The sequence below is a fragment of the Antechinus flavipes genome, chromosome 2 (genome assembly GCF_016432865.1).
Source record: "Antechinus flavipes isolate AdamAnt ecotype Samford, QLD, Australia chromosome 2, AdamAnt_v2, whole genome shotgun sequence".
Lineage (NCBI taxonomy): Eukaryota > Metazoa > Chordata > Mammalia > Dasyuromorphia > Dasyuridae > Antechinus > Antechinus flavipes.
Window position 1 is genome coordinate 345,354,632 of NC_067399.1, and position 13,622 is coordinate 345,368,253.

Consider the following 13,622-nt stretch of genomic DNA (forward strand, 5'->3'; position numbering starts at 1 on the left):
CCTGTTATTGATGAGTTATTTGTTTTCATACTGATTTCTTTAAAAATAGTTAATTGTGGAAAATGCTGTACCCTTTTACACATTAATATATACATATGTGTGTGTGTGTGTGTGATGTGTGTATACACATACATATGGGTTTATACATATATATATTTTATGTGTATACACACACACACACACACACACACACACACACACACACACACACACGTATAAACCTAAATCAAATATTTCTAACTTGAAGCTAGTTTTATTTTTGGCCTTATGAACTGAAAAAAATATATATAGAAAAATTGATTTTTTGATTACCAAATTTGAATCTCTATAAATTATGTCAGATTACTCATTCAAATTATATTTCATTTTTTAAAAAATCTTAATAATGATTCTTGATCATAGAACTTTTTGCTAAATTAGTGAAATATAAAATGAATATCAATGAACACCTCTAGCCTTCAGCTTCAAGGTATTCAAATTCATAAGTCAAATTTAAAGACCAATATTGTGATGTTACTCATGGTATTTTGGTGATTGTCACTTATTTCAGATAAAATAAAGTTTTCAATTATTTTTAAGGTTTTAGAAAAAGGGTATTGCATTTCAAATTCTGATAAATTCAAAGAAAGGACCCAGAGTTTCTAGCATTCTTACCTGTATCAGATGTTGAGTGATGATAGGGAGCTGGAGAGAAAACTTGTGCAGCAAAATCCTCAAATGTGGTTGGCTCTAAGTGGTGCTGGACAATAGATTGCAAATAGCGTGCTCTCTCTTCATAGCTATTTTCCTCTAGTTAAGGATGAATTTAAATGTAGTTCATTTAAATAGATAATGCCCATGAGGACAACTGTTAATGTTAACATATTTCTTCTATGTAATAAATACAATATTCATGGCCAAGTCTATTCTATAATTTTCAGACCACTCCCACATCAAAATTATGACCTTTGGGAGATCAAAGTTCTTAATCTAAAATTACTAAGATATTTAATATGTGCTTTTCTACTTTTATTGGTGTGTTCTTTAGCACATAATATTTATATCAGACATCAAAAAATATTAAAGATATTTAATTATGTTTGAAAAAGAATTTAAGTGATTTCAGGTCAAACTGGACTTGTCCTCTCCTCCATTTTAAAATTAGCCTGAAATGATTTAGTTTGAAAAGTAGCACATAGTGTGTCCAAAAGTTTAGCTTCTGTTTGTAAAGATTTATTGTGAAAGATTTTTTGCATACTTAAAAAATGTTTTTCTGCCTCAATAACTTCACATTTTACGTGAAAATACTAATACTGCCATGATCTCTAAACAGCTAACAGACAAATAAATCTTTATGTGAGAAAAAATACTCAGCCAATACACAAAGACAAGCAGGAATATCTACAGAGTATACAGGATCCTTAAACACTGGCTAACAAAATATCTGCAGGGCACTGGAACTGACAGAAAAATACCATACTTCCTTTTCTACCATATCCTCTTCCCTGATATTATTGACAAGAAACTAGTATCTTGAAGTGTTGCTTCTGAACAATCCACTCCAGGCTTCCTATTTCAGCAGGCCTGATTGTGCTGTAAGCATAGAAAAGGCAAGAAAGGGAGAGGATATTTCTGTTGTTCATGAAAGCAACTATGGAAATGGCTGTCAGAACATAGAACAGCAGGCAGCACCATACAATTATCAGGAAAACTAGCATGCTGATTTCATGTCGTACAGTTCCTGAACTGAGAAATCAGTTAACCTTTCTCCTACAACTCTTAAAAATTGTCCTGTTGTACTATGTGTACAAAGACAGGCCTTATATAATACATTTAAATAAGCAAAAAGCAATAAATTTGCTCCCATTGGTCTATCACAGTTAATTTTTTCAACAAAAATTTAAGTATTTTAACACTTTCTTTTCTTGTTGATTATCAGTTTAGATATTTTAAATTTTGGTGACTATGTTAACTTCAAGTAATGATCGAGAATAAATACTTTAATCTTGAATGAACTATATTAGCTATTCATGGAGGAAAAAAAGGAAAAGGTGGGAAAAAAAGGGCAAGGGTGAATACAAAAGACTATATATTCATCTTGCACTTGACCTTTAGTTCTGACTATCTTTTAACTTTCAAATGAGAAGAAAGAAAAAATATAGCTGGCATATTATTTCATTATATTTTATATAACAGATATTAAAATTATTATAATTTCTGTTATTTTAAACTGAATACTGGGATTATATAACTTTAAGAGAATTCTATTTTTGCAATGATTGTAAGTAGTATTAGTAGTATTAGTGGGGCAAAGTATGATATAAAATGCTTAATGAGGATTTTATGATAGAATGATATAATTAAATCTTAACATAGACAATAATAAAACAGTTTTAAAAAGTTATATGATTAATAAATGGAAGCAGATGAATTTGATGGTTCGATCTAAATAATACTACCTATCTCACAACTTGTTGGAAAGTACTTTTTTCTTTGGGGGAGATTCACAGCTGCTGAATTTTCTGCAGTTAATAGAGTCCTTTGATTCACAGCAGTGCCCCTTGTACAAAAAATACTGGCCTTTGTGTATTACCAGAAACTAATTTTCTATTTGGCTGAAAAGGGAAAAATGGGGTTATTGCTTCTCCCTCCTACAGAGCTTTTCATTATGCCTGATGCACTCAACTTCTAAGCTCTTCTGAGAAAAAAAAATAACTGAAGAAGCAAGAGGTAGAAAAATGAGCTTGTTAGCACATTAGAAGTGAAGTATCTTGGTGGGCCCTAGAAATTCCCAGTGGTGTGTTAACTTATCACTCTATGCATGCTGGCACTGATAGTCTCCCAATTGATCACTCTTTTTTCACACCAAAGGTGCTGCCAGGAAGCAAAGGCTGAAGGCCCACAGGAGAACACTCTGCTATCAAAACAAGCTGTTTTTAAAAGTCTGCTTGAATGGGTAAAATGCTTCATGAAAAATAGGGTGGAGACACCTACCTGCTTTTAAAATGCTCTACTTTCAGAAGGCTATAAATGAAACCTTTTAGTTTATCTTATTATATTTAAAGCCTATACACAAATTAGGCAGAACTAAAGCAAACCTTAATACATCTGAAGCAAACACATTCCCAAATGTAAAACCTATCACAACAAGAAAAGGGATAATCAAGTATGGCAGATAGAAGGTATGATAGAAAGGGAGAAGACTGAAAGCTGAAAGAAATGCTAAACCTAGACTTGACAAGGAAAATAGTTTAAGCTAATTTTGTTTTATACAAAATAACAAATTTTTTTTGGTTGAAACAAACTGTGCTTTCACATCACAAAAGAGTTCAATGTGGCATGAACTACTGCCAAGTCTTAACTATTTGAAAATAAAATAAATCATATAGCACTCCTCACTTATGGATCATTTTTTGAAAGATAATTTTTAAAACAAATCATCAGTTTGAAAGTTAGTGTAATCTGGTGGACAAGGGAGCCAACAGAGCCAGGAAGACATAAACTAAAGTTTTGCCTTAGGCACATGATGACTATGAAACCTTAGATAAGTGACTTAGTGCTCCAAATGTATGCAGACTTGCCTTAGTAGATGGACTTTCCTATTTCAGAGTTTCCTACTATCAATGACATCATAGATTCAGTCCCTATTATTGTTATAACAACATAATATTATTATTCTAGCTAAAACTTATATAGATCTTATTCCTAATTGTCACCTGAAATGTTTAAATTGAATTCACAGTCATGTAAAGTTTTCAATTTATTGCAAGTAGCTAGCTATTTCAATAAAACAAATTATAAGAATTATAAGAGAAAAGTTAAATTATATCTGCATTAGGGTTTCTTATGGTTTAACAGTAAATATCTATTTTATTTATATTTTCCTCTTTTAATAATAAATATTTGTTAAAGAAACACAGATTGAGGCACTAAACTATACTCTTGAGCCCACTTTTTGTGTTGTGATGATAGTAAAAATCCCAAACAATGTTGTTAGAATCTGTAATTGTAACCATAATCCTAAACAGTTAATTCCTACATCACCTTATTCTTTAGAAAGGCTGCCCTCTAGGGAAGAGTTAGTATATATAAATTGAATAGCACACACAATGGCTAATAACAACAGGGAAACTCAAGCTTTACTCCTACTGCGAGTGAATGTTTCCACTGACATAGAAAAGTAAAAAAGTGAAAAGACTAAGTTGATAAAAAGGCAAAAGGCAAACCAAACAATAGAAATTTAAGAAAATGTTCATAGTTGTCATTTATAAATTTCTCTTCTAGAAAAGTTTTTTGTTTTAAATCAAAAGCAATTCATGACAAAATAAGATAATAAACTGAGTAAAAAGGTAAAGATTTTTAACTAGTAGGAATCATTATTACTGGACTAGTCAATTAAAAGAAATAACACAAGGGCTTACAATCATAGCAATACAATTATCCACTAATCCATATCAGCTCTACTTTTAGAAAAAGCAGAAAAGCAGAAAAAGGATATTACTATTCTAAAAATAAGAGGAACAAACATTTTTTACAATAATACAAAAGCTACACCAATTTTAACATGACCTGAAATTTTCCAAGCATCAATTTAGGATTAGAAACATTATTAATAAACACTGCTTGATTTTGTGTTTTAATGTAATTATTTATAGCCCGCTTCTTCCTCTTCCTGCATTCCATTCTCCACTTCTCTCCCCCTCGAAAAAGAAAGCTACTTCTTCCCAAGTTGTGGCTGAAGTTGGTTTTTTTTTTTTTTTAAGTTTGGTTCTAGGGAAGTTACATGTCTCATTACTAGCCAACCAATTTATAAAAAAGCATTTAATTAGGTGCCTACTAAATACCAGGTACTGTGCTTAGTGCTAGGGATACAAAGATAAAAAAAATGAAAGTCTTTGCTTTCAAGAAGCTCACATTCTCTTAGTGAAAATAATATTTACATACATAAGAAATATACAGAATACAAAATATTATTATTTTATATTTACTTATTATAATATTACTATAATTATTATTATTATAAGGATTTCTTTTTTGTGGTTTTTGGAAAATAAAAGTCAATATAGGCCCATGTCTAAGTGGAGGAAAGGCCAGATTAAGAAAAAATAAAATGATCAATCAGCTGAAAAGCATTTCAGTGCTTATTTTGTGCTAAATCCTCTGACAACTGGGGATAAAGAAAGGAAAAAACAGTCCCTGCCCTAAATGGGGCATTTTAAAAGGAGCAAAAAGGAGACAACATGTAAATAATGAAGTACATACAGAGTAGATGAGAGGGAATTTCAGAGTGGGAAGGTACCACGCAATAGAGGGGACCAGAATAGGTCTTCCACAAGAAGTTTAGAGCCGAGGAAGAAACCCATGGAAATTAAGAAATGAATCAGGGGGCATACCAGGAATGAGGGATAGCCAGTAGAAAGGCATGGAAATGAGCTATTTGGGAGGAATAGGAAGTAGGTCAGTATAGTAGGAATAGGAAGTTAGAGCAAAGAATATATTGGGGATAATGGGAGAAGGGATGTAAGTATAAGAAGCCTGGAAAGGTAGAAAGGGATATCAGGTTATAAAAGGCTCAAGATACGAAACAGAGGGCTTTTTATTTAATCTGAGACAATGTTTTCCTAAGTAGTAATACCAAAATAACTACTCAAAATTTTTGTTTAAAAAGAAAAAAGGGCTGGTGACAGCTCATCACAAATTTTTATTACATTAATTTTTTTTTTTGGTAGAGATATATTTCAAAGACTTGTAGTACAATTTAAATGAGTTAAATATATTATAAATATACAATTATATAAATAAATATATTAATTACTCATATAAATTGCTTTGGAATACACATGATTCCTAGGAGAAAAGTCTTCCTAACAAAACACTTTCCAAATGTTATTCTCTACATAGACGGGACTGTTCCTACCTAAGAAGTTGAAAGGATAGAAGGAAGAAGACTGGAGAAAAGACAAAAATGAGATGAAAGCACATTTCAAAATCATTTTAGACAGATGTTTTTGCTTTGTACTTTTATACAAAGGCTTTAAACATTGTGGAAATGGAAGGAAAAATATGGAAATTACATTAAAACACACTGAAGCAATAATTTTATAAGAAGAGCTCGACAAGAAGTAGAGTTTTGATACTATTTAAAACCATTTGAAAGGAGTATTAGACGCCCTCAAACATTATTTCTAAGAAACATACTCAGGGTTTTGACAAAAAGAAGCAAGACATTTAATTAGCAAAAACCTTTGCCAGATCAGTATGGAGAGCCATACAATTCACTGAACAAACTTCCCTCCGTACACTACTATGACTATTGCTGCTGCACCAGCAATTAAAAGACCTATAATCAACTACTAGTTTGCTCCTCTCCCATTTTTTTCAGGTGGTCATGGAAATAGGAATCATTCATAGTATCAGATAATCTAGAATAAGGGTTCTTAATCTGAGGCTCATGAATAAAAAAAGCTGATAACTATTTCAATAAAATTGTATTTCTTACTATTTTATGCATTTAACAACTTTACTCTGAGAACGAGTCTGCAGGTTTCATTAGACTGCCAAAGGTGTCCCTGACACAAAAAGTTGATTTAAGAACTCCTGATCTACAACTGGGTGACGTCAAAAGCCATCTAGTCCAATTCCTTCCTTTTACAACTGAGGAAACTGAGGCTAGAGGAAGTTATATGATAAGGACAAGAATGGGTTTTTTTTTTGCACTATACTTTTTTTTCACTTGAAAAAAGAAAACATGATTAATACCATGTTATTTATGTTGATAGCTATAATCTATTTTTAATATAATTAATTGTAATTATATTAACATATTAATTGTTGTGTTAATTATAATCAATTTTAAAATTACTTTATTAATGCTTTTTAATCTTTGACTTCACTACCACTTTTGGATTCCCCCAGCCTAAAAGAACATTACCTGGTAAAAATTAGGACTATCAAACAAAACAAATCAAGATTTTGGCCATGTCTATTACTTTCTATGACAGGGAGGAGGCATTTTTCCCTAATCAGTCCTCTGAAGTCACAATTGGATAATACATTGATCAGCGTTCTTAAGTCTTTCAGTGATTCTTTCCTTTATATTATTATATATATTCTTATACTCTAATTATGAAATTCTGTAATACCATTCTTCAAATAGGCATGGTTTGAGCTTAGTGATTCATAAAATGAATCCTGATAACAGTTCTATGATATACACGATATTTTTTTCTAGTGCATATAAACACATATTTATTGATCAAATGAGATATGCATATAAAGGAAACAATTTTTGGCACTAAATTGTTTTATAGTAATATTAGCATATGATATTTTAAAAAACAATATTTTTATATTTCAGACTCTGCCTAATCTCTGAATGCCCTGCTTATTAGCTGATTTCCATGTTCTAATGTTATTTTCATTTTGATTTTTGATTTGCAACATAAAAGAATTAGAATAAGTATAGACACAGATATGGGCATATTCAGCTCTCAATGTTTCACAGGGGAAAATGATAAATAGATACTTAAGTTGATTCAAAATAGTTAAAATATTAATATTATATGATAGTTTAGATAAAATACCTTATCCCCAGAGCAAAAAGTTCTTAAGATGATTTTTTGGTTAAATGAATATTTCACACTAGTTTTTTTTTAAACAAAGCCTTAAAGTCTTTATAAGAATTATGTAATGGCAGTATTATTCAAGAGGCTTCAGAAAAACAAAGAAAAGTAATAATCACACATTTATACATAGAGCATTCCAAAAGTTTCAGTGCAGCAAAGCTTAAAAGTGTGTGTGTGTGTGTGTGTGTGTTAGGTAAGTATATTTCTTTGAAATACAGACTCATTACATATCAGATGGATTAAAGGGTACTTCAGATTTACAGGATTAAAATAACTACAATACTTCATAAAGAACTAGGAAGAAGAAAAAATGATTTTTTACAGAAACTAATTTTTCATCAAGGCCTAGAAAGAGAAGTATGTTTTCTCATGTGATAGTCATACAATTCACTAAACAAAGAAAGACACAATTCTTCTCTGCCATTAATACTGTATGCTTTATATACTACTGCTGCTATTGCTGCTGCTATTACAGGACTGGTCACTGGATAAATGATTGATCATTTTAAAATCCCCAGTTATGAAGTTCTTCAGAATTTGACAATATCTGTTCTGTATCAGAGAAGACAAAGCTGGACTTGAATCTATCCCTTTAACCATATTGCTAAGTCTATATTGTTTACACTGCATTTCAATTAAGAGAGAGGCAGAACAACTGGTATTTTAAGTCCCATGGATTGCCAGATGACTCTAAATCCTGAACAGGTGCTAAGGCAGTGAACATAGCTCCATTAATGCACAAAGTTTGACTCAACTGATTATAAATTACTTAATTATTAAATGAAAATTTAAAGCAAATTACGTAATTATCTTTTCTACTAAAATTAATGTTAATTTAAAAAGATTTACCTTAATATTTATGATCTAAAATTGTGCCTAAAGATTTTGAAAAACTTTGCTGCTTTTATGAATAATTTCTGAAAAAATTAAAATAACTGAAATTATAAAATATATGCATGAGTTTTCATAGGGGATATAAAGAAATAATACAGAAGAAAAAAGCTAATTTGGATTTCAACTAGTTTGTGGTGAAATTAAATTCCTACACTCTTATCTGACAATATCTACTTTAAAAACTATTCCTGAAATTTGCATTGTTGAAGTGACAGAAGAGAACTGAATATGTTCTTTTATAAACATTAACAGCAAAATTTTTCTTTAAAGATAAAACATTTTATGTAATAAAAAAATATAATATTGTATTCCTTCTTTTAGTAACAATTTCAAAGACCTAAAGCTGAAGAAACAATCTATTGGGATTTAATATTAAATTCAAAATCCTGTTAAAAGATTGCAAAAAGGAAAAATAAATATTACATTATATAATTACTTAAGACTATCACTAATCTAACTTTGCACTAATTTGATTAAGATTGTTTTAATACTATAATTATCAGGAAACAAAAAAAAGTGATTTTATTAAGAAGAGTAAGCAGGAACAAAGTACAGCAAACTGTCATTTAAGACAGTTTCATAGTTTCTAAAATAAGCAGCACACTGCCTTAAACTAATGCACTATATGCCTCCAGGGAATGATAGACAGAGATTGGCCTTTAACATCAAATTCTATCCATTAATCTTGACTCAAATATAATCTACTATTCTGTAAGAAGAGGAAAAATGGTCATTTAATGAATTACTATTTCTGAAATATATATCTGAGGCACATTTACTAAATCATTTAAAAGGAGATGTAATACCAGTGATTTTAATAAAATCAAAGATTATTAAATATTTTGCTTCTTCCCACAGTTTGGAATAGATTAGAAAGTTTCCTTTAAATACCCTTCCCTACTTCTTTATAATGACACAAAGTAAACAACTATTTAGTCCAATTTAAAAATCCTCTACAGTAGACTCCCTAGGGATATAAAATAATGCACCATATTAAAAAAAAAAAAATACAGCACTAGTTCTCAGTAAGAGAAAGACCAATATTCAACCAACTCAGTTTTAACTGTTTGCGAATTAAATTGCCCAAGAGGAAAACAAAAGTCAAGTAGCAGTGTTTATACAAACATTATGGATATGTATTGCTTTAAGAATGGGGGGGGGGGGGGAAACTTTACAAGATAGCTAAGAAACAAAATTCAAGATGTGAAGTAATCAGAATCACTGTGATTTAGTATTACATCCATTGTTTAATATTTATGAGATGTTAATGGCTTTATCTTTAAGATATTAATAATTTATTATGCTCAAAAATAATTTATTCTCCACATTTAAATATAGTTTTTTGGTGAAATGTTCATTTTTCAAGACTGAAGGAAACACAGCTCTAGAATATATCTATATATGCTCTAAATTAAAATCTCTATTGTGTTTGAACTTCATGCACAATTAAAAGATGGAATAAAATACTAGCACAAAGGTTCTACAAGTGGTTAATTATACTAGATTGCTTCTATTTTTAATAGATACAATTTAAATGAAAGTTAAAACTCTTCTTAAATAAAGAAATGAAAACACATCAGTTTTAACATTTTTGCCCCCTTTTCTATTCTGAGCAGCAATTAGTAAACAACCTCATCTTTCCTCTTCCCCAGTGCTCTCAAGCTGTTCAGAGCAGTTTGTAACAATACAATGGCACTATTGTAAATGCTGTTTGGGCTTCCTTCCTACAGAGAGTTAAATGGGTAGTTCCTGCTGCCCATGATCAGTGTCCAGTGAAATAATGCTCAAGACGAATGTTTTGTCAACTTCATGCCAAAGAAGTAAAGCCAGGAAACCCAAGCTTTCATATCATACCAGACCATATGTCAATACTGATGGCACAAAAAAAAGGCTTATCATTAAGAATCAGGATTCATCATGTCCCCTGTGAAATTTCACTTCACATACTTTATGTGAAATGCAAGGCTTCCCTGAAAACTGAACCTTCTTCACAATTGGCATGAACAGATGGGTGGTAACATCGGTTTGGCAAGCAGAAGTTAGGATTCGAATAGTATTCTAGTGTTTAAGAAGAGAGAGAAGCTTTTGGGAAGAAGTGAGAATATTTATGACCTATAGCTTAATTCTATCTCCATTGTTCAGCTGTTAAAAATTTAATATAAAAAACCTCAATGTTTAGCAATGAGAAAAGAAAAAAAAACTCATCTTGGGTGATTTTTTAGGCTCACAATTTTTAAGCAGAATGTCGTTAGCAACTTAATTTATTTTACTTTCTATGCATTTCATTTTCATGAGTCTGAAGCAGTTCCCAAATAGCACCTTCAGATTCTAGTTTTGTTCCATTTTTTCTCACCAAAAGCAAATTGTAAAAGGGGTGTTTTATTATCTTAACATACACATTAATTTATGCACGCTGGAAAGTAACAAATAATATGCACATACATTTCAGATCCAATTTTTACTTATAAATAAAAGGGCAGTAATGTATGGGTTTTGATTTAAATGCTTTATCACAACAGATAAACAGATACCAATTCTGGAATTCTTTATCACCTGCTGATTCACTGTGATATATACAATCCAACTGTCTAGACTGACACATATCAAACTGGATTTGATCTAAGAACACAAGTTCCTTTGGTGCCACCGCTTTTTATTTTCATTGGTATTCTTTAATAAGGAATCATGTCTATCAATATTTTAAAGAGGATGGTTAGTTCCATTTCCTGGCTTCCCTGGATTTTTCACAATAAAATTGCACCTTCTTCAAGAAGCTTTTCCTGAGATTATCTACGATTTATCTTATAGTCCCTGTTCTCAAGGAATTAATGGCCTAACAGGTACAAACAAGATATATAAGGTATATACACTGGAGGTGATCTCAGAGAGAAGATATTAAGAAAGACTAGAAAGGACTTCTTGCAAAAGGTGAGATGTGAAGAGAACCAGAGAAGACAAGAGGTAGAAATGAGAAGAACACTCCAGCCACTGGGTGTCTGGTGCTGAGAGGTAAGAGTATTGTGTTTGAGGAATTGCAAGGATGCAATTTAGATTATACAATACATGGAACGAAGTAGTTTAAGATTGGAAAGGGGACACACTATACGTTTTGAATACCAAGGAGAGAACTGTGCATTTATTTGATCTTGGAGTTAAAAGGTAAATACTGGAATTTATTGAATAGGGAGCTGACCTGCATTTTAGATAGTTAAGTTGAGGATAAAACTAGAAGAGACTTAAGGAAAGGAGCTCAAGAAGCAGGCTACTGCAACAATCCAATGAGATGTATGAGAATGTTTGAGAATAGAAGGGGGGAATATATGAGACTTGACACAATTTGACCATTGATTGAATAAGAGAGGGACATGTTTAAGATGATACAAGTAGACTATAAGCTCTTTGAGAGCAGGGACTTTTTGCCCTTTTTTTATATTCTTAGGACTTATCACAGCTGATATTCATGTGTTACATAACTTCTCAGTGTTCTAGCAATTAAAATAATAAGTTAAAGAGAAATTCGTCTGCACTGATAGAAGGTGTTCCCTTCACTGATGCCCCCTCAAAAACTTCTTTTTGCAACCTTTGTCTTTTTTAAAAGGGAATAAATTTTTAAAAATAACTTAAGGTGGTAGAGGAAGAAAGCCTTTTTTTTTTTTTTTTTTTTAAACTTCCAGTCAGTTTCCCATTTGGTGAGTAAAACTCTTTAGAAACCTTAAAAAGGCTCTGTGAATGGAGAAGTACAGAAGCTAGGAAACTTATTTTCATTCCTATACTCTCCACTAAGGAAGAGAAAAGGAGTCCTTGGTTTATTTGTTTGTTTTGTTGTAAAGAAATATCAGTGGAATTCTAAATTGGATCTCTGAATATATTCCAGATGGAGAAAAATTTTGGAATGTAATCCTTTTCTTGATTTGGGAACTACTTGTACTTGTAGTAAATTTGTTATATTTACATAAAACACATGCCTTTTCTTTTAAAAGGAAATGGCAGTAATACTGACAAACCTCATTGAAGTTTCAAATCTGTGTTCTAAATAATGGCAAAATGTATTAATGATACCAATTTTGTTTCATTCAGTTTGGTATGCATATTGTTATATATCTGACCAGTAGAATCAATCAACAAGACCTACTTTTGCCTATTTTCCAGAACTGTGCTAAGTACTGAATACATGACAAAAACCAAATAGTTATTTGCCTTCAAAAAGTTTACATTCTGGAGAGACAAATATCTAAATACAAAATGGTTACAAAGTAACATTTATGGGGGGAAAGAGCTAGCAATTGGAGGATTAAGAAAGGTTATCTTGTAGGTGTTACCTGAGTAGAGTTTCAAAGGAAACAGAATTTGAAGAGGTAGAGATAATGTGAGAGTACATTGTAAATATGGGGGGAAATGACAATGTAAAGGGGTGGAGACAGAAGATGGACTTCTTTGAATGAGGAACACTAAAGTGGCTGAGTATTATTTAGAAAAGGAGAATAATTTTAATAAGGTTGAAAAAGCTTTTAAAATTCAGATAGAAGAGCTTAAATTGATTCTAGTAGTGATAAATGGCCATTGGATTTTACTTAAGATGGGGGAGAGAGAACTCTTAGAAAAATCACTTTGATTTGCAGGGATGACTAATTTTAATTGGTTAGTTTAAGAACTTACCATTGTGTTCTGGTAATTTGTCTGCTAAATTAAAAACAAACAAACAAATTAAATTCAGGTCTTTAAGAATAAGCATCAAGTCTAAAAGTAATTTAAAAGAAAATTATTAATATTAGCCTTTAGTAGAAAAACCACAATCTTAGATTTAGGGCACACACACTTAACTCCATAAGCCTTAGTATATTAGCCTATATATGTAAAATTTTATATATTTTTAGAGGAATTGTACATGTTTAACCTATATTGAATTGCTTGCTGTCCAGGGGAAGGAGAAAAATTTGGAACACAAGATTGTGCAAAGGTGAATGTTGAAAATTATCTTTGCATGTATTCAGAAAAATAAAAAGCTATTAAAAATAAAACTGGAAAATTTAAATATTTAAAGAAAAAGGCAAATTGTAACTAGCAAAAACAGTTCAAGAAATAGTTAAAATGGCATTTATAGTGGGTTTAGATCTATATCTAACC

At 31.0% G+C, this 13,622-nt stretch overlaps 1 protein-coding gene across 3 annotated transcripts in view; it reads right to left on the reverse strand.

Moving 5' to 3' along the window:
- Nucleotides 1-13,622, reverse strand: part of RALGAPA1 (Ral GTPase activating protein catalytic subunit alpha 1) — a 307,831-nt gene that overhangs the window by 11,885 nt on the left and 282,324 nt on the right. For all 3 annotated transcript variants that reach the window (XM_051977982.1, XM_051977984.1, XM_051977983.1), the window contains one exon: nt 655-779. In XM_051977982.1, coding sequence (XP_051833942.1) covers nt 655-779 — 125 coding nt within the window. The remainder of the gene's footprint in view (nt 1-654; nt 780-13,622) is intronic.